General features: G+C 28.0%; 1 protein-coding gene across 19 annotated transcripts; it reads right to left on the bottom strand.

Moving 5' to 3' along the window:
- Positions 1-8,949: 8,949 nt before the first annotated feature.
- LOC107444702 (uncharacterized) lies at positions 8,950-22,871 on the bottom strand. 19 transcript variants are annotated; one of them, XM_043041653.3, is made up of 12 exons: positions 22,363-22,610; positions 21,630-21,653; positions 18,711-18,728; positions 18,458-18,478; positions 18,343-18,360; positions 16,648-16,668; positions 15,759-15,773; positions 14,619-14,636; positions 14,502-14,519; positions 12,633-12,650; positions 11,461-11,478; positions 8,950-9,241 (listed from the first exon to the last, which is right to left on the bottom strand). In XM_043041653.3, exons 1-12 carry the CDS (start codon positions 22,378-22,380, stop codon positions 9,143-9,145), a joined length of 306 nt encoding a protein of 101 aa, XP_042897587.2. In that variant the 5' UTR covers positions 22,381-22,610; the 3' UTR covers positions 8,950-9,142. The 19 variants fall into 19 exon arrangements, with proteins under 19 accessions (XP_042897587.2, XP_042897585.2, XP_042897586.2 ...); XM_043041651.3 differs by having other exon boundaries at positions 18,343-18,363; positions 22,363-22,580; XM_043041652.3 differs by having other exon boundaries at positions 12,633-12,653; positions 22,363-22,550.
- Between the last annotated feature and the right edge of the window lie 229 nt (positions 22,872-23,100).

Here is a 23,100-nt window from a genome sequence, read left to right as displayed (position 1 = left end):
TGAATTCCAGTAAACTCTATTTAAGGCTCGTGTTTTACGAGCATAAAACTATTATTTCTCTTGTATAAGAAAACAAAATAGAAACAGCTTACTCAAACTTCCAATGAACTGATTCTCTTAATATATTTTACCATACTGCGGCATTGCAAGAGTTTTGTAACGAGCATTGTAGTGTAACAAATATTAGTTTTTACATGCTTTACAACAATTTACTCCTAAATATAACACTTATTTTTATTTTCCCATTGTATTCATTTTCTACGTCGAGAAGTATGAGTTTGTAAGTGATAGTGAAATTAGACAATACTTCATGTCAAAGCTATCTTTATACAAACACTTAGTATATTAATCACTATCAACTACTCGTAATCTTTTCTTTCAATCTTTCTTTCTTTTTTAATTAGCTTCTGGCGGATATGGCAAAAAATTACCTTCGAAGTTATACCTCCTATATGATAGTGCAAACTACTCTTAAGAATTCTGCTCAAACAAATTTGTCTAATGATACCTATTTTCTTCATTTAATTTCGAAATTTAGTAAATGTAAACTTCCTTCCACGCTCCAGTGTCGCAGTCGGATACGGCTTCGTTCGCACAGCTGGTTGGAAACCTGGTGATTGTGAATTTGATCTTGTTGACCAAAAAAAAAACAACCAACATGTATACAATGCATCTTCATAATGTTCGCAAATTCGAAAAAAAACATAAAACTTCAAAAATGAACGTTCTTATATTAGGCGACAAAATGACCCTTTCTGGCTGCTTTAGTTAGTTCCGTAATTATTTATTTTACTAATCAACAGAAGGGCATGAAATTTTGATACTCCATACTTAGAAATGATTTAGAAAAATTCAGAAAATATGACCTTCGAAGTTCACGTGTATCTTCAAAAATTAAATAAAAATTGCAAAAAACGATCAAAATGGCCCCAACGGCGCTTTTGGTATAAAAATTCTACATTCATTTAATGTAAATTTATAATCAATATTATAGTTTTATAACATCTGTGGAAACCTTGTAAGCAAATATTGACTTTTATAGTCTTTTATAAAGAAGAATCCTTTAATTTAATGCACCAAACTAAATTAAATGTACCTGTTAAATATACCAGTTGTAGAATTGCCTATGAAGTGGCTCTTGAAGTGGTAAGCCACATCTGTGGTATAATGCTCCACTTTGCGTAAAGAGAATTAAATCAGGTTTTGTCCAGATTTAAAAATTCATCGACGCTTTCTGAACAATCTCGGAAACATTGTTGTAAGAAAATAGAATACTATATTTTGTCATCTATATGTATCAAAATTGAAGTATCTCTGTATGCCTGTCCCTTATAGACTCCTAAATCATTTAACAGAGAGAAAATGAAATTTGGCATTATTCGAAGCACATGGAAGGTCACTGTCCGCACGTGGAATCGTTCGAGTGGAATGAGAGAAAGACGAAATGGAATTTTCTGATTAGTTAAGCGTTAGCATTGTTCAAAATTTAACTATAGACGATACTATCTTTCCAAATAATTCAAAGATACTATCATTGATATCTGCTAGCCTATAATACTGATGGTATTTGATCACTATTTGATCAAAAAATAGTCTATGGTACTTTTTTTTATATTTAATTATATCTTATTCGCTATGTTAGATAATTTCGAGGAAAAACGTTAACATGGTAGCTTGGGAGGAGTACGTTACTAAAAAAATTAAAAATTTTAAAAGTTATCTGAAAACGCGAGTTATTTTATTTATAGTAATTCTTTAAAAAAAAATTAACGGTGAATAATTTAAAATCAATTTATTTTCTTCATATAAATTCCTTTAAAACGTTTTTATCTAAGAGTAAATAATTCAAAAAACAACGGTAAATGAAATGGAGCAAAAAACTAGCTATGCATTGAAAGTCAAAAATATTGAAAAAGTAGTTGCAGCACTAATTAAATACGTAATACAAAAGCCAAAAAATAGGTACTTTTATGACCGTTTCTTGAAAACTAACCGATCGTTAAGGGGTTAAGAGTCTTATAAGAATTATATTTGTTTTGGAAATTTTGGCTTTAACTTGCTACTTCTAATAAATATATTTCATGCAAAACTCAGATGTTAAATGAGTTAGGTAATAAGTACTAAATACTCTAATATAGGTATAATGATATATTTGGTAATTATTATAACTGCAGCAATACTAAGCAGCTTTAATGCCGATGCTGTGGGAAAATTCGTGCTTGGGAATCCTAAGTTATGTTGAATACAGTCAATATCTATTCTAATGGGATGGACTACAAAAAGTATATTTTGCTTAATTTAATAAGGCAAAGTCACTGATGAAGGCAAATAATAATAATAAATAAGGAAAATTAAAAATATTTTAGCATTATTGATTGTGTCGGCACATGCCCTTTAGTTTTGAGCATGATTTCAAAGCGTTGTTCAGCACTGATATTTTTAATATTTTTTTATAATTATGCCGTACGAGTATTTATCTGGCATATTAATACAATTTAAATGAACAACAAAGTGAAAGCAGCTGTATAAAGAAATGTTCATGCCAAAGTGTGTTTAATTTTTATTATAATTTGAATATTTACATTAAAGTAATCGAAATTTTTTTAAAGTAAGAAACTACATAAAATTAGATAATTAAAGCATATAAATAACAAATATTAGTAAAACAACATAAAAAAATAATAATATAAAAATATTATTTTTATTGTTTATTGTTATTGCTTAAAATGGACATAGGGGTTAACGGAAAGTTAAACGAATAATTCCAAAAACTAAAGCAGAACTTGATAGTGTAAGCGCTTAACATGATTAATAAATTACAAAGGTATTGACATTTTTCGAGCTCTTAAGAATAGTCACCTATTCTCAAGACTCACCTGTTGTGAAGGGAAATAATAAAAAAAAATTTAAAAAAAATTAACTGAAAGTTTTCCGTTGAAAATGGAAAATAAAGGTGGAAAACAAATCTAGATAAACCACTGTAGCTGAGAATTAAATCAGGAGAAAACGCATTCCCGTGAACGAAAGGGGGATTGCTGAACTTTTGCGTTATCGAAATCAAAATTATTCCCAAGGTTCCAACCATGAGCAGCAATCGACATTTTATCGAATTATTGATGCCCGGAAAAATGAGTGTGTTCCATTGCATCATGTAGTCAAGTTTTCAATTCGATAGATTATCTATTGCTTCACATGGTTGGAACCATGGACGCAATTTTCATTTCAACAACTCCAAAATTCTTTTCTCCAATCTCACATCGTCTCATCTTGATGATGTGAAATTTTGTTTCATTCGTATTAAAACCGATTCCTAGGTTTACGACTTGAGCTCCTTTTCACTACTTAAAAACGCACTATTATGTTACTTGCCTTGATTTGCGTCCAAGACATAAGGGTTTTTGTAGTTTCATTTTTCACCTTTATTTTGCTTTTCATTTTTTTATTGTCATTTTTTTCAAACCCCTTGTTTTCTCCAATCACGTCTGGTGAGTTCTGAGAATTGGCGGTTATTCCGAATGATCGAAAAATGTCCAATTTTTATGTTTAAAATTCATGAAGCAAGAGAAATGTTTATAGATATAATCCCGGTAGCAGAAAACTCTTGCGGCAGCGGTCGCTGCAACATCTGCATATTTTCAACCTCAATTTATTTTTCTTAACAAATGGGGAAAATTTTGAAAACAAACAAACAAAACGAGAACAAATAAAAATTATCGATAAAATGAAAAAGAAAAAATTAAATTTCTTCTATTTGAAAAAAAAAGTATTATACTTTTTCACTTTTTTTAATCCAAATTTGATTTTGAAAAAGAAACAATGTTTATTTTACGTTTTCTTTATTTGTCTATGAAGTACAGGGTAACAAAAAATTATAGGGATCATTTTTGAATGTTTTTATTTCCAAAATTTATTACATAAATTCAGCGATGTTTCTCAATATGTCGACCTCCGGCATAATAGATTTGTCTACAACTCTTCGGCCATGATTTTAAAGCCCTCAAAATAATTTCCTGGGGGATTTTCTTCACCTCTTCTCTAATAGCTCTTTGAAGGCCTCTCAATGTAGAAAATCTTTTCTTATTCAGTTTGTTTTTCAGATGTCCCCATAGGAAATAGTCGCATGGTGAAGCATCAGGACTGTGTGGAATCCATTGTTCTGGTCTCAGGAATTTCACTTGCTGATCTGTTAGGAATTTCTGGGTGACCTTAGATACATGCAATGGGGCAGAGTCCTGATGGAACACAGCATCACTATTAGAGTACAATCTGCAGTAATCATCCTTAAAAAAGGGCTTTAATATCTTCTGTATGGAATATTCAAAATTTATTTTGGGCCCCTGGTTTCACAAACCGAGGTTTGGTCACACCATTGGCGGATATGCCCATCCAAACCATTACGCCTTTGACATGAGGCACCGTGGTTGATGATGTCAAGTCTCGCCTGTTCTGTCCACGGCTAAGATATTGAACTTTAGATTTAGCATTGGTATCAGATAGATAGATCCAAGCTTCATCAGTTGTAATGAACTTTCGCCATCTGTCCTTACAGAGAAGCTTGTAGAGAGGCCATAAGCGTTGCCTCCTAATCTGCACCGATCTCTCTCTTAAATGATGACATTTAGGTTTTTTTATGGCATTTTTTTTCAACTTTTGTTTTACTTGATAGCTTACAACTTGCTGACTCCCGTTAAGAGCTTTAGCCATGCTTGTCTGCGTTGGAGGATCCGGTTTTGATGTCATCTTATCAAGCTTCTGCAAATTTGATTTCTTCAATTTGCTTGACCGTCCACTTCTTTTTGGTTTTGCATTATTTTGCATCGATCCAAGTTTTGAATTCTTGATGCGACTGATATGGCTGAGTGAAATCGCAATACCTTTCCTTTTAAAATGGGTTTCTATAATCTTGTGGCTCCATCGAAGTTCTAAAAATGCTTGTACTTGACCAATTAGCTTTTTGTCAAATTTCTTCAAAAGCATTTTTGTGATTTTATGAAATAGTATTGCAATTGAAAGTCAAATAGTAGAGCTTTAGATCAGTATGCTATATATGTAAAAAGGTTTTAAAACTTTAGTGGTAGATAACCACAAAAGTGATCCCTATAATTTTTTGTTACCCTGTACTTTTATTGTTATTATGGTAATGAATTTCCTTGAAGAAGCTTTAAATCAACATAAATTATATATTACACTTTTGTTAACTTGTTTCTTTTTAAGTATCAAAAAATTTTATTTTAGTAATATAAGCTGCAAGTTAAACATTTATTTCTGATTTCTTCATTAGGCATGGGCTTAGTATAAACAATTATTTTTTTCTCCTTTTTATAAAAACTTAATTGTAATTGTATGAAATTTATATTAAATTTAAACAACTAAAAATTAAATTTCTACGCATAACTTTATTAAAGTTAATATTTGAAAAATATTGACAATCAAACGCTAATTTTTTGTAATATCAATGCATATTTGACCGTATCTAATTCGCAGACGCAGTTGCATTCCTGGAGGTGGACTCTGCATGCTCTGTTACCAAAGATAACAGAGGAAATATGCTAAGTGCAATAAGATGAGTCTTTTGAACTAAAACTACGCTTTAATAAGCAAATCCTAGGATTTACAGAGAAAAAATGTTTGGTCAAAACTACCAGAACATTGTGAAATTTATTTTGTTTCTGGCTGCTTGCAAAGAACAAAAATCACGGTAATTTTTACCGAAGCACTTTGGTAATGATCTTGGTAAAATTAACAACAAAACATGGTTTTATAATGTAAAATAATGCTTGGTAAATGTGGTAAAATTGGGTAATATTATCATGATACTTCAGAAAATAGAATGAAAACGATTTTTTCGGTTAAATATACTTCTCAATTTTGAATTTTCAACTATGTGATAACAAGAACCATAATTTTGAACAACTGTTTTGCTAGTAAATCATTACCATACGGGCCATTACCATTTGGACTGCAAAATTACCAAACGAATGGTTTAAGTACAGTACATTTTTGTTTTATTAACCAGAATTAATAGATTTTTTATTACCAAAAATATTATTTCCATACAATATTATTACCGTATTACAATATTATTACCAAAAATATTATTACCATTATTTCCATACAAAAATATTATTACCATAAATTTTCACTAGAATTTTTTTTTCTCCGTGCTCTATCAAAACTTCTTCGAGGAAATTCATTAAAACTGCACTCAGCTAACTATTTCTTCGTAGAAATATTTTTAAAAATATTTATATATTTTGCACAAAGAGGCAGACAGTAGTGTCACTCTTTTGTAAATAAACAGCCTAACGAACTTTATCTTTTAAACTAGCTGTATTGTTTTGTGAAATAACAACAAAATGATGATTAAAATACTTCGAAGAGAGATTCTAAAACATACAAGTAGTCCTCGTATCAGTGAGAAAGAAAAAAAATTGATAGACTTGGGAACTAATGCATTATAAACCATACTCCCCAGATTTAGGCCCTTGTGCCTTAATTTGGTTGTTAAGAGTACAGGTTCCATTAATAGCAATATCTTCAGAACTTTTCAACACATTACTTAGTCTATAGATCGCTAAATTCTAATTACGAACAAAACAGGCTTTGCTAAGTATCCTGCAACTTTTAAACCACTTACAACCAGTTGCATTCAATGCTGGTATTTGCATTAAGGATGGTAAAACTTGTTATCATGCGTAATTTTTGTGTAAATAAAAAATAAATAGTTGCCACTATTGAAGTTCTAGTTTTTGTACATATTTAACCCGGTAAATAGCATTCACCTTACATATATTTGTATCTTATAATAGACTAATTTAAAACATGGCAAGATATCAAAAGTATGATGCACTTAATCGGCTTTGATTAGCTACTGACACAAATGACTGTTTTTATAAGTGTATCCTTATAAATTGTTAGCATTCTTGCATCAAAATTTATTTACCAATAATTGTAAAGTGAAAAACTTTTTATCACGAAACAGTGTTTGGTTTGAGACAGGATTCGTTTTTTGAGACATGGCACTGCCTGATTCATTTATATACTTTGATCACTTTCTTTTGGTTAATGTCGCTTTTTTATAAAAATAGCTGTGTGGTGTTTGTATTTAATTAATTTATTTACTCCTTTATTGTTCCTTTAAAAATCGTTTTGTAACGTATAAGAAACTGAGCAAGAATTTTATAACAATATATTATTTACATAGTTTCTGAAATTCATCGCACCTAATTATTCTATACTCTGAAATTTACGGAAAAGTTTTTTTATTTTTTATTCAATCCAAATAACAGAAGTTTCTTCCAATATAATAAGCCACTGTTCTATATTTTTATGTTATAAGCCAATGTTTCTTTTAGTTTTTATGCACTAGTTTTATTGGTATTTTATTGATTAAAGTTCAATTTCATTTCAAGAATAAGGTTTAAAAAAACAATTTGATCATTTAATGTTCAGATATAATTTACTACAAAAGGCTTTGAGGTATTACTCATACAAACTTCATGATTACTTTTTATCCTTTATTATCCAATTGATAATATATCGATTTATTTTATTATCCATTATTTATTAATCACCAAAACCCAACTAAAATAAATAAATAACATGAATTGCTTACCATGTAAAATAAATTGTCTACTTTTTGTAATACATTTTCCGGTTTTGAATTCAAATACTAATTCTAAATATAAGAGAAAAGTAATCTATGTATTTTATTTTCAGTTATTTCTTAGTGAAACACATAATAACCCATTTCAGTTGTATTTAGAAGTTCTTAAAGGTTTAGTCATAGAAGTTTTTAAAGTATAACGAAGTTGCATTTTGAAATTAATTTTAAATGACTGTCATAACTGACGTGAAAGTTTAAGGAAGTCACATAAGGTAACATTTGGGGAAGTTTTTAAGACAATATAACGTAAATTTTGAAATATGTTTATTTCGAAAAAAGGAACCCTTTCCTAGCATGGTTATGTGTTTTTAATTAAAATAAGAATAGTTATTTTTTTCATTCTTAAAATCAAATTCTATACTGAAAATGATTTAAACTAAAAATTAAATTCCAAAATATCTAAGCAAAACTTTCGCCTTAATTTTAAATTTATTCCTTTCCGTTTCAACAACGAAGTGTGTAAATAGATTTTCTCAATCTGCGCTTTAGCCATTGTGAAAGATTTTTCGGGCATGATCAATATTACATTTTTAAAATAAGTTTAAAAATAAATTAACAATGCAACTTAAATTTCCGAATAATTTAAATGAGATATGCATAAATTTTAAAATGAATTGATGATGATACAACAAGCCTTACTCTCGCTGTAGGGTAAATGATCCAAAAGAGCTAATGTTCCATTTGTTAAAACAAACGTGTTACTAAATAAGTATTTATAATTATTAAAATTTAATATTTAATTCCAAAACACTACCTCACTTGTTTTTCTGATAGGTTAATAAATGTTGGAATTAAGTGATCGTCCTTTACTCTTATGATGACAACATATTTTTCATTTATTGTTGACTGTAAGTATTGTTGACTGCTCATTTTCAAAATTAAAAGAACTTGACACTGAATTTTGTAATAAACATGAGAGAGGGTTTGGGATAATTTAAAAAAAAAGGTCAGAATTTTCACGCAGGGAAATAAACATTTCCGCGTGCTGTGCTATTATCGAGCATTCTGGTCATCAAATAACACAGAAGAATATATGGATGCAAAATTTTCATCCTTCGAAAAAAATATGGTTTTTCAATACTGAGTTACTCTTAAGAAAACAAACAGTATAAAAACAGATACAAAAAATAAAAAAGCATTTTAAGACAACTAAAATGTAAACATATATTTAATTTTGCTTCATGCAGTAAGATCTTAAATTGTTAATGATTAGTAGCAAGTCAATTGTATGTTCAAAAAACCAAAATTTAAATATTGTTAAAAATATCAACTTCAAATCTGCCTCAGTTTAAAACATTTTATTAAGAAGTAAAGCAATGATTTTAACATTAATACATGGCAAATAATGTACAATGTAAAACAAATACATAAATCGGAAGTAATGTGAATTTACGACTGGATTTCCTTAACACTTAGACAATTTGAAATTTTTGTTGTTGTTGTTTTTTGTGTATTTCAGAAATAGAAAACTATAAATTAGGTGCAATTGTGATTTACGTCAGGCTTGTCTACTTTCCTTCTTTCAGTCCTTAAGCTGTGCAAGTGTTGAGAAACTTGCACATTATATTTATGCTCCTGTAGAAGACAAAAATGCATTAAACAAAAAACATGTATCTAAACAATGTAATATTTTTCTGGAATAAAAATATTAAAAAAAAACATATATCATATTTATTTTATTTTTTTATTTTAAATTTCAATTGTTCTAAAGCAAAATCCAAATTAGCAATTTAACTATACACAAATATAAGCATAACATGAAATTTGAGGTAACGTGACATTACCAAAAATAGAATATTGTTCACCAAATATTAACTTCAATTATGCTTCAGTTTTGAGCGTTCTTTTGACAAATAAAAGAATGATTGTGACTTTAATGTTAGTTTTAAAGAGGAACGTTCACCAGCATTTAGTTCACAATCAATTATTTTTACCAGACAAGGAAGTAAAGTATTTAGCGTTTCACTCTCAATTAATTAGCTGGCATTTATTAAAAAACATTTCATTTTGTAAGTAACAATTATGGAGACAATGTATTCACCTTTGTTGGTCTCTAAAATTTCTTCTGAAATTTATGGCATTCTAGAAACAAAATTTTGATTTCGAAAGCAAAGGGAGAGGAACTAATAGAAAAGCTATTCGGTAACATGTTAATATTCCTCAAAACGTTAATGGTTGTAGGAAAATATACGTTGCATTTGGAGGACTCTTTTTGCAGAAGAAAATGCACCAAGGAACGGTAAAAGCTTCCAAAAAAACTCAGAAACTCTATCTATCCCAATAAGAATCGAATTAAAAACACCAAAGCGCTGAGGTAAAAAGGAAGTCAAAAATTAAACAAAAAACACAGTTTCGTAGTTCTGTCAGTGTTTTTTCTGTATATTTTCTGTATACATTTACTTTTTGAACAATTCAAGTAATTCAAAATTAACTTAAACCATCAAAACTCATTGCATATTTACAAAAGTACTATTATGTGTACAAATGTTCTAACAATCTGGTTTGGAAAGATAGATTAACTACTATTGATTATTAAAAATATTGAACCAAACAATTGAATATAGCAATTGAATATTAAAAATAATAAACCAAAAAGAAATCTCTTAGAATTAGAAATGAAGACATTGATATAGTACATAGCAGGAGTAGTAGTCATCTCTGCAATAATCATAATATAAAAACTTTGTATCAATTATTCTGACACTTTTGCTAATTTCAAAAAATCCAATATTTTACGATAAATCAATTCAAATAGAAAAATTCAAATAAGCAAAAAACAAAAATGACTTTAAAAAAAAACCACATTGATAATGAAATAAAATTTCTGATGCTACATTGGAGAATCATATACAGTGCAAAGCAGAAAAAAGAAAAGTAAAAATGCTTAGCGAAATGAAATGGAAAAATCAAATTGTAAATGTATGGTTTCATTTAAATGAAAGAAAAACTGATAAGAAGAGAGAAAAAGAGAGATTGAAGCGTCTATTTATGATGAGTTTGATAAATTAAAACAGATACTGTGAAATGCGTTGTTATGTTTGAAAAAGCATCAATTGTAATAAAAAATTGACAAAGGTTCCCGTCTCCAGTTAAAACAAACTTTTTTTTTCAATGGGAAAAGCTGGTGTAATTACCTACAATGTCGTGTTAAAAACATTAATCTAAGGTACAAAAGCATTTTTAAGACTTGAGTTCTAATTATTGGAGGACTGAGATATAATAATGATTCTCGGAAGATGATTTTTTGCAGTAAATGAATTAGGAAGTTTTAAACGTTTGTAGTAATTCCCATTTCATGTGAATTTGTATTACCGTACTCGTTTGCTGTGGAGAACCTGGAAAAGAACACAAACTCACATGATTTTTTTAAAAATTTGTTAATCATTCTGGATGTCTAGGACGTTATTTGAATCTTAAATGAATTTTTTGTGGGCAATTAAAAAAAATATAGAAAATAAACAGCTCTAGAATTTGACAACTAGTTTTATGGAAAAATGGTCATCTTTCCTAAAAAATGATCACCACTATGTATCTTTTATGAATTGTTGTATCTGTTTTGACTAAATGCAGACATTCGATTTAGAATTTTCTACCCATATTTTTCCTTTCTAATGGTCTTCTCTGTCAGTAACATTTTCCTCGGAATTTTATTCTGCATTGTACTGTACATTGACTGAAGAGTGTATACATTTCAATTATTGTAAATATATTGGTAAATTTTTACTTTGTTTCAGTCATTACATCATCATTAATCGTACACAATTACTTTGAAATTCGAAAAATCGGTGACTTACCTTGTGTGGTAGGCTTTGCTATAATGCAAAAAATAATCAAAATGTAATTATCAATGAAGCTTTCACAATAATCAATATTAACGAAATGATAAGTTTGCGCATGGCTGTGTGTGCATGTCTTTATCTCTCTCTCTCTTAGAAATCTTGAGATGTTTATGTTAGAGACACGAAATTTAAACAGCAGGTGAAGAGTAATTTTTTAATCTCAGATCCGAAAAATGCATTAAAAAGTTTTAATTAGATCAGTCAGGAGGGGAGACGTTTGAAGAAGGAATTATCCTCATTGATTTAGCATCAGCCATTGTCGCGAATTAAAGTAAGGAAGTTTCTGTGTTCTGTGGAAGTTCAAATATTTTAAAGATAACATCAGTGATGCTTGTTAGCTTAAAGTTATGTATAATAAAAAATGAGTCTGTTATTACTTCCTTGATCTTCAATAAATTTTTATCCATTATTTTAGATTAGCTCAATGATCAATCTGTTTATTGAATCACCTAATTTATAAATTACATCATCAAATTGCTATTTCTAACCAGATTTAAAATTACGAATTAATTTTCATTATAATTAAACGTTTTTGAAAATGTTTTGCTAAAACTAAATCACTTATAATTCATAGTAATTGAATTAAAATTAAAACTAGTTGTGTACTGAGAATCAAAATAGAAAAATGGTACTTATTCAATTCTGGCAACCTTAAAAAATACCATATTATTGTTTTATTTCATGACCGTCATTGAACAGCCAATCCAATTTTTGGGTATACGATTACTAATGTTCAAATCCATAGCTTTGCAATTGAACGCAATTCAGAAGACAAGAGAACTTCTGGATTAAATATTGGGAGAAATTTGCCTTTGTGGAGGACTTTCCAACGGAACTAACCCGTATTTGAGCTACACGGAGATGAAAACCACGAAAAAACCCCATGGTTAGCCTGATGGCAAGGGGACTCTTACCTGTGATTCGTCTGGCACTGAGTAATACTTAATTCGTATTCTTATAAACTTTGGGTATCAAAGTACCTCACATAGATATTGTTGTAATACTCATTTTACGGCCTCCCAAAAAATATATGTACCGGAAAAACTTAAACATCATAATTAAAAGTAATTATTTTCCAAGGCAGAAAGGTTAAGTTGCAAAATGTAATAAAAATTTCGTATGCTTACCTGGAGTTGTAGATGCTTCTGCTAATCATGGTAAGTAAAAATAAGAAATTTAAGAACTTTATTAAAGTTATGCATTATCAATTTACAAAACTATTCCCTTGCTTTTAGTTATGAAATCTAACAATTTATTTATCTTTTACGAAATCCATTTTTAGCTATTTATTAGTTTAACATTGTATGGATCACTGTTTCGAATCAACAATTCATGTAAGTGGCAAGAAACTTTTCGTTATATCGTAATATATACGTAATGTCTGATTTTTGTTGTAATTGTTAGGGATACATTTTTTTCAAAAAAGCAAAATGAAATTCTTAATCATACTTTTAATACTTTTTAAATAATGTATAATTAAAATATTTTTTTAAATAGTGAAGTAAGGTAGATTTGGAAATTTAACTTTATTTATTTATTTAACGCTCAAAATTAAAATCGATTAGTGAACATAAAAAATGCTTAGTTTTAATATTTTAACTCTGAGTTAAAATCCGTAATTTAATATTTTTATAGCATGTAGATACATTTAATACAGTCTAAACATGCTTCATATTATGCGTGAAGCTGGTTTTAGGTTTCAAATAATTTAACGAATGACTTTACCGGAAGTTTATAAAAGCATAACTACTAATTGTAAACTAGTTTTTTAGTTTATAAACTGATTCATGTAAGTTTATCATAAGATGGTAATAACATGGAAGTACGTCTTAATAAATAAACAATTCTTTTAGTTTGAAACTTTTAATTAAGAAAACAATCAAGATCAGAAACGTAATAATAGTAGAGTAAAATAAGAAAAGTGAATATTACTGACAAATATCTTTAAATTTGGGATACAAGAATAATTTCGAGGAAAACAATATCTTCAAGTTTTATTTTAATTTTATACTGATGACAACCAAAAGAATATGGAAATAAATATGGTAAAACGGGATCCCAGCATGTAATTTTCTATGAACATATTCATCTATTATGAATGTGTATATATATATATATATATATATATATATATATATATATATATATATATATATATATATATATATATATATATATATATATATATATATATATATATATATATATATATATATATATATATATATATATATATATATATATACTTTCAATTTAGGTCCTATTATTAACACACTAACTGTAAGGACATTTATAATTCCGGAAGTATCTTGGCTCGAAGAGCAATCAAAATTCTATTAATTAAAGCAGCTTTTTTTTGTTTTAGCCCTCAAACTCTAATTGGACAGATAGAGAAGCGCAAAGGTAAATATTTCACTGAATACATATTAATGAGTAGTGCTTCAAAAAAACAAGATGTTTGTAGTTACTTTTTACGTAACGTTGCCATTTTTTCTCAAAACTGCAAAACAGAAATTTATCACAAGTTTTAAGGGCATTATTTGCCTTCACCAAAAGTGAACTGATATGAAAATGTATAAAAAAGAAAGCTTATATAACAGGAAAAAAATAGATATTTGGTAACTTATATAACTTCTATAATGCCTTAAGCTTTAAGGCCCGTTCCTGATAAGATAAATACGAAAATAATAGGAACGCTATAAATCGTGTTTTTAATATCCTACTTCCTGTAGCATAGGCTCAATCTGCTTGTCGAATGTTTTCTTCTCGAGATAATAGCTTATTATCAATTTTTAACTAATTGCACAAAAAGGGGTAGAGGTGGGGTGAAACCTCACTTGAAAATGAATTTATTTTTAACTAAAATTGTGATTCATAAAATTCACTCAGAAAATATCGCTTGATAGAACTTCATTGAAAAAAAGTTAAAAATGTGTATGCCTTTATAATTCACCCGAAATTTTAATTCCTTAGAATAAACTCTCATAGAAACTTACCTGGAGTTGTAGTTGGTTCTAAAAATTAGTAAGCAATGTACATTTCCTTCGTATTTTAATATTATTTCTAAAATTTCAAAGAAAAAACGCACAGGGATAAAAAAATGAGTAACTTACCTTTAGGAGTGGTATTTTCTATAAAATGCCGAAAAGTGGAAAAGCCATTAGGCTTAGTTCGCAAAACTAATTCGTACCGTACATCAAAATAATATTGTATACTTTGGTGACTAAGTATACAATATGAAACATTTACCCTATTGCTTACGTAAATTATTAATAAACAAATCTAATGGAACATTTTTCCTGAAACATACTTAATGATAGTAATGTGAATTTATAAGGCCAACGAGTGAATGTAATTAATTAAATAAACAATCTTAAATTTTTGTAAACGAGTTTGTCACTAAAGTTTTTATAATCATGATATTTCAACCATATCCATGAATTATATATTATTTACAATCATATCCATGCATTATAACCATGCACTACCCATTACATCCATGTTTTTACAATCATATCCATGAATTATTCTTTTACTGCCTTATTAAAGCATTTTTAGCCAATAGTAACATTAGAAACTTTTTATGATGTCAGAAAATAACTTGAAGGTAGGCTGAAGATTATTCAAAATCGGTTTTCACATCATCAATAAAATAAGCAAATCTTTCAATTACATTTATTTTAGTTCTTTTCTTGAGGGTGGGTTTATTTACCTTTGTCCGTTTTCCTTGGACATATTCGTGTAATGAACAAAAACGCAAAATATATTTATTTTGAATTAAAGGTTAAATGAATTTTCGATGAAAATTATCAAAATGTACATAAGGATTATGATTCTGTTTGATTCTGTATAATTTTTGATTCTCTATCAACCAGTTTAAATAGCAAATATAGGAAATACAATAAAATTTCTTTTTATTTTAAGCAAAAAGAGCTATTTAGATAAATAATTCGAATTAAACTTAGTTCAAAACACACTTAAAAATAATAATGTTTCTTTTTAAAAAATATGAAAATAAATAAATAAAACTGCAATAAAATAGAAAAATGTTCATTCGAATTATCTATTTAAGCAATATAATTAATTAGACTTTCAAAATCAATATCTTAAAAATACTTTTAAATAATAGCATAATATAAGAAAATAATCTTTTGCTCTTGAATCAACAAACACTTGAACTGTAATTTTTTTACAAGTTCAAATAGTTATATTATAGTTAAGATGTAAAAAAAAAGAAAACATTATAAACTTACCAGGAGTAGTGGGTTCTGAAAAGTGCAGTAAAAATGAACTCATTACTACATCAATGCTTAGATAAAATAAAACATGGATTTTGTTAAACGTATAAAGCATTTCTGATGTACTCTACTATATATATATATATATATATATATATATATATATATATATATATATATATATATATATATATATATATATATATATATATATATATATATATATATATATATATATATATATATATATATATATATATATATATATATATATATATATATATATATATATATATATATATATATATATATATATATATATATATATATATATATGTATATATATATATATATGTATATATATATATATGTATATATATATATATGTATATATATATATATATATATATATATATATATATATATATATATATATGTATATGTATATATATATATATATATATATATATATATATATATATATATATATATATATATATATGTATATATATATATATATATATATATATATATATATATATATATATATATGTATATGTATATATATATATATATATATATATATATATATATATATATATATATATTATATATATATATATATATATATATATATATATATATATATATATATATATATATATTTATATATATATATATATATATATATATATATATAATATATATATATATATATATATATATTTATATATATATATATATATATATATATATATATATATATATATATATATATATATATATATTTATATATATATATATATATATATATATATATATATATATATATATATATATATATATATATATATATATATATATATAATGGACAGACAGATAATAATATGGATAGCTAGCTTACCTGGTGTAGTAGATTGTTCTCCTAAATTTTAAAGAGTAAGAAAATTTATTGAAATAAAACTGATAACGATTTCATAATTACGTAAATATAAAATTTTTATTAGGTATAATTTTGTTTAAAGAAAAAAATTTAACACAATATAAGTGAAAATATAAGACACACATTAAAAAAAAGTTAATTGTTATCCGTAAACAAAAATGAAATTGAATAAAATTTTTTTACGTATGAATAAAACGTTGAAGGAGAAAAATTTATTTATCAGATTAAAATGTACCTAGTATAGCAGATATTTTCGAAAAATTGAAATAAAACATTGGGTAATTTTTCGGAACTTTTAAAGAGAGGCGATGGAAGAAAGGAGTTTGTGAATTCTTGTTTAAAAAAATTAAATTTTGTTTCAAGGGTAAATTTTTTAAACATGCATTGGTATAGGTATCCAACAAAAAAAACTCAGTTGAAGAGAAAAATTGAGGCTTATAATTCATATCCTGTATTGTTAAAATTATAAACATTAACTTTATTACCAAATCATATAAGTAATCGACAAGATGAGAGAGTCAATGTTCTCTTCATTCAAAATTTATTAATGATGGAGAGTTATGAGAAGAAATAATTACTATTTCATAAAGACAAAAGATTTTAGCTAAACTTTTATACTAGAAATTAAAGGAATGGATTTTTATCTAAATGTTAATTGTAAAAGCAATATTCAATTATTTGCAGGCTTTTTATGAGCGTTACACTGTGAAAAAGAGATTGAAAGTTACATTTGTTGAGAAGAAGTTAATTAAAATATTAACTTACTTTATAAATTATAGGATGAATATTATGCCTATTTTAGTCACCTTCGGAGTTTTTGCTTATCATAAATATATTTAATGTTTTAGTTATAAGTTATAAAATTATATAGTATTTAGCTTTATATAGTATAAGTTATAAAATTATATAGTAATTATAATTATATTATATAGTATTAAGTTATAAAATTATATAGTATTAGTTATAAGTTAAAAAATTATATAGTAATTATATAGTATTTAGTTATAAAATTATATAACTTTACAGAAAATATTGATTTTTGAAGTACATCTTAAGGAAGATCTTTTAATAAATATGGAATACAACAAAGAAAAGAGCAATGTCCAACAAAGAAAAGAGCAATGTTATGTGCTTTGTAGACTAAAATTTTATAATCAGTGTGTTTTCAATTTTAAATCTTGGCAAGTTTGGAACAGCAATAACTTTATCCCGATTCTTTAACAACTACAATAGAAGAAAAAATGTCCTTGGTACATATGTCTTCCAAAAACTTTTTTTACATCTTCAATTTAAAAACTGCTCAATAGCATTAATAACATTAGTTTATAGTATTGCAGAACAGCCCAATATAAATCATTAACTGAGTGTTGGATATTCTATAGAATATAAATTTTCGGTGAACTTTCCCATGCAATATTTGAATTAACAGTTTAAGGAAACGGTATGAATGAATTTAAGAAGACCAATTTCATATTAAGTATTTAACAACTACTTATAGTAACCAAAATTTCAAAAAAATCTTACAATTTCAATTTCGGATTATTCTTCTTCTTCAAAAGTAGTAAAATATTTTTAGCAGCTTTGCATTGTAAAAATATTTAGAAGCATCTTATAGATAAATATATATCGATTAATAAGTAACAAGCTAATACTAACCAGGAGTAGTAGATTTTTCTGCTAAGAATTAAAACGAAAATGAAAGGTAACAGAGGTAATTTATAGATACATATATACAGGGACAGACAGATAGATAATAATATAGATAGCTTACCTGGAGTAGTAGATTGTTCCCCTATAATTTAAAGAGTAATATAATGTATTGATAATTTAAGACTGATAAGGATTTCATAATTTCATACATATAAAATTTTAAAATAGGTACAATATTGGTTTAAAGAAAAAGTTAGTATCAAATTCTGATTGTTATTCCTTTTCAAAAGTCGTAAATTATTTTTAGACAATCTGTATTGTAAAACAAATTATATAAAAATAAATCGGTTAATAAGTAAAAAGTTAATACTTACCGGGAGTAGTAGATTTATCTGTTAAGAATTAAAACGACAATGAAAGGTGGCAGAAGATATATATATATATATATATATATATATATATATATATATATATATATATATATATATATATATATATCTTATATATACACTGGTCGCACATGCAAGATACCCGCACGCCGCTCCATGTGTTTGACAATGGTTCCGTGAATGCCCAGAGGTACAGGCAGGAGGTCCAAGAGCCCTATGTGCGCCTTTTCAGGGGCGCTGTTGGTTCTGAGTTCATTTTTATGGACGACAATGAGCGACCACATTGGGCTCTCATGGTTGATGAGTGTTTGGAAAGCGAGAATATTCAACGAATGGATTGACCAGCCAAATTTCCAGACCTGAATCCAATTGAACATGCTTGGGATGCTCTTGGGAGAGCTATCGCGATGTGCCAACCTCCCCCCAGAACTATTCTGGAGTTAAAAATTGCTCTGGTGGAAGAATTAGAGGGTCTTTCACAATTCCTCCTTAACTCCCTTATTAACAGCATGCATACTCGTAGTGCATGCTGTCTGTCTGTCAGGAGTGACCATACACCATACTAGAGGCAACACACACTGTACAAGCCTCACTTTTATTGTCATCTACATTCAGACTACATTGGATTTATGGGCAATAGGTCTTGCCAGTGAATGGCACTTTAATTTTTGTTTTGCATACTTTATTATCATGAAATAAGCTATATTCATACCAAATTTCATTTATTTATATTCAGTATTTTTTGAGATATTTGGGAAAATGTCTTCCATTTCCTAATTTGGTCTACCAGTATATATATATATATATATATATATATATATATATATATATATATATATATATAAACTAAACTCATGTTTGTGAAAATTGCAACACCATGAAGGACTTATGCGAGATAGCTGAAATTTTCAGGAAATGCAAAGTAGAGCATGCTATGCAAATGATTAGAATTTCAGACCCGTAGCGCATGCGCATGCTGAGCAGCGCCCTCTGAACGGCTGATGGATCCGAGTAGATAGACGGCTGTAGCGACCCGTGTATGGTTATCGGTGGTAATCTGCTTGTGGTAAACGTTAGCTTAGTCGTTACTTATGCCTCTTCGACGAAAGAGAGCGAGTTTTCAGCAACTTACGGACTTTGAACGGGGGAGAACCATCGGCCTTCGGGAAGCTGGATTATCTTATGGTGCAGATGCCGTTCGTGTGCAGCGTAACAGCAGCACAGTGGTGCGTGTTTGGAAGCAGTGGACGAACGAGCGTCAGACAACTTGGAAATCCGGGAGTGAACTCCGAAATGTGACGTCAGCTCGCGACTATAGACACCTGGTCCGCATGGCGCTGACTGACCGTACGGCCCCCACTAGACAACTGGCAGCACAGTGGTCAATAGCTGCAGGTTTTTCATTGTGTGCTTCATCAATTCATAGACGTCTGCTGCAGCGTGGACTGTGCGCAAGGGACTCCTTTATACAGGATCCCCCTCACGCTAAACCATCGCCGGCTGCGGCTGCAATGGGCCAACCAGCATAGGGACTGGCGTGCTGATTGGCAGCGTGTCGTGATTTCTGACGAATCCCGCTTTAATTTGTAGTACCATGATGGCCGCATTCGTGTCAGACGCTATGCCGGTGAACGCCACCTTCCGGATTGCGTTATCGAACGCCACAGTGAACGTACACCCGGAGTTATGGTCTGGGGTGCCATAGCATATCATGGACGATCTCAATTGCTACGAATTGTGGGTAATCTGAACAGCAGCCGGCTCATCAGTGAAGTTCTACAGCCCCAAGCTGTTCCCTTCCTTCAAGCCTTGCCAGGTGCTGTATTTCAACAGGACAATGCCCATCCTCATATTGCTAGGACTGTGCAATCCTTCCTTGCATCGCGGCAGGGACAGCTTCTTCCTTGGCCTGCGTATTCCCCGGATATATCGCTGATTGAACATATGTAGGATTTCGCTGGTCGGTGTCTCATTCGTGATCATCGTCCTGTTGCCTCAACTGACGAACTTTGGGTACGCATACAAACAATATGAAATGCTCTTCCTCAGGCAGACATTCAAAATTTGTTTGACTTCATGCCACGTCGGGTAACAGCACTTATTGCTGCGCGTGGTGTTTACACAAAATACTGATTTTGATTTCTTGTTATTGTTTGTTTGCTTTGAAAATTTAATCAGTTATTTGTATTACTACTAGTCAGCTGTGTATTAAATTTCATTTAATTATGATGATTCCTTCATGGTGTTGTAATTTTCCCAAACATGAGTTCATGTATACAATCGAAAATGTTTTTAAGAAAAATTGTTTCTGTATGCAAAAAATAATAAATAAATAAAAAATATGAAAACGTCTATGTGTGAAAACTAATTAAACTTAAATAAATTTATTGAAACGCTATAAATCCTACTAGTAGCATTTAGCAATCCTTGCACGTTAATATACATACGATAAAATAAACTTTCAAATTTCATCAAAAATGTACTTTTTTTTTCTTCAACGTATATAAATACATCTCCATTGTTTTTTTCGAATTTTACGTAATACAGTACTTAATATTTATAATGAAAGAAAATATATTATAAATATGCAGTCCGGAGTTGATTAATTTAGCAGTTGAATTTGCTTAAAAATGTAATGACATTTTTTTTTGTATATTAATAATGCATTAGTATTACAAAATAGTACATATTTATACGACTTAGATACGTTGTATTATGTAATGTTGATAAGAGAAAACACGAAAGAGATTTTAAAACTCCAATTTGTTGCACCCTTTGCTATATTTCTACAATATACGGAAATAATACTTAGATTTAAGAGTTTAAACAATCATGTGTACCTTTTAATGTATATCATTAATGAAGTAATCAAAAAGATTAAAATTATCAATGTGTGGCACTTACCGCCTGGTGTTGTAGATGTCTCAGCTAAATTAAAAAAAGTAAAATATAAAAAAAGGCAACATTTTTTGCAAAAATAAGGAAAATTAATTTTTTTAGAAGTATTCTATTTTCTACACAGTTTTTCACTTAATTGTTATTAATAAAAAAAATGAAACAAAGGAATTATTAAAATGAAATTCGTTTTTTTCTTTATTGATAATAGTAAAACATTAAGTTTACAATAAACATTCATTATCTAGGAAATATGGCCCTCATAGTTTGCTCAGGAGATAGGTCCAAAGATTGGACCCCTTGATGGTAATCGATTTTTTGCGTATCCTGTTGGATCCTGTTTCTCTGATTGCCGCTACCCCCCCCCCTTATTTTGGGGGCTGGAAATCCGAAACTGTTAAATGAAAGGTATGTATATTCAGAGAAAATACATTTTAAGTCTGATTTCGTAACTTTAAATATCGTCTAAACTAGTTATTTAACATATTAAGTCATTCCCTCAATCCATTAAAATGAATTTCTAGAAAGTGAAGATCCAATTTCTGGATCAAAAATTATTCAGGGAGGTCCATTTTTTATTTTGTGCACTGTAAAATTTTAATAATCATGATTCTTTTTTTTATAACTCAATGGTAAGGATATTTAAATGATGACTAATGGCATTACTTTTTAAATAAAAAAAATGTATTTTAATTTTTAAAAAAATCATTTTGTAAACGAAAAAGTACATTTCAGCATTTACCTGGAGTAGTAAATTCATCTCTTAATTCTGAAAATAATAAAAATCTCTTTTTAATAATAAATAATGAAAATAATAATAATAACTCCGATCAAGCAAGTCACCCGATCTTTAGTCACTTTTATTTTTCTTTAATGTATCAGACATACAGAAAAAATAGTTGGAATACATTATCAGTATGCAGCTGCTTTCAATTTTAAATATTTGAATGTAACTATATTCAATGTTGAGTAGTTTTCGATCATAAATTTCAAATTTATTAATTAAGTTTACCAAAGGCATTCCAAGAACTGGTGTAAATTATTAGAAAATCTCAAAAAATAAATATCTGTCACATTTCTCTTTCATGAAAGTTTTAAGGTGTCTGCTCTTAATAAATTTAATAATTTCAACAAAATTATCAATTTTTTCGCTTATTTTTCAAATAAAGCCTTTTTTAAATTTACAAAGATGTGTTAGTTTTCATAGAGCTAAATTAAGGAAGTTTAATAAAAAAAAAAATGCATACTATGATCCTGACCGTCAACGATAAGAAATTACAAGTTAGCAAACTCGTAAGAGTCCTGTAATATATATATATATATATATATATATATATATATATATATATATATATATATATATATATATATATATATATACATATATATATATATATATATTTATTAAATTTTTTTTTCATTTTTATTTATAATTTATATTGTTTATATTTGATATCTATATTTACTTACCAACGATATC

Source organism: Parasteatoda tepidariorum, chromosome 3 (assembly GCF_982258835.1).
Source record: "Parasteatoda tepidariorum strain Cologne lab strain chromosome 3, Ptep-v5.0, whole genome shotgun sequence".
Taxonomy (NCBI): Eukaryota; Metazoa; Arthropoda; class Arachnida; order Araneae; family Theridiidae; genus Parasteatoda; species Parasteatoda tepidariorum.
Note: the sequence above shows the minus strand (reverse complement) of the source record. Positions and strands in the feature narration are given on the sequence as shown.

What these genes read in the sequence shown, in the direction of transcription:
- LOC107444702 (XM_043041650.3), bottom strand. An exon ending in GGAACAATCTACTACTCCAG is followed by an intron (nt 18,364 to 18,457) that starts GTAAGCTATCTA and finishes TTTAATTCTTAG; the next exon opens with CAGAAAAATCTACTACTCCT. An exon ending in AGAAAAATCTACTACTCCTG is followed by an intron (nt 16,669 to 18,342) that starts GTTAGTATTAGC and finishes TTTAAAATTTAG; the next exon opens with GAGAACAATCTACTACACCA.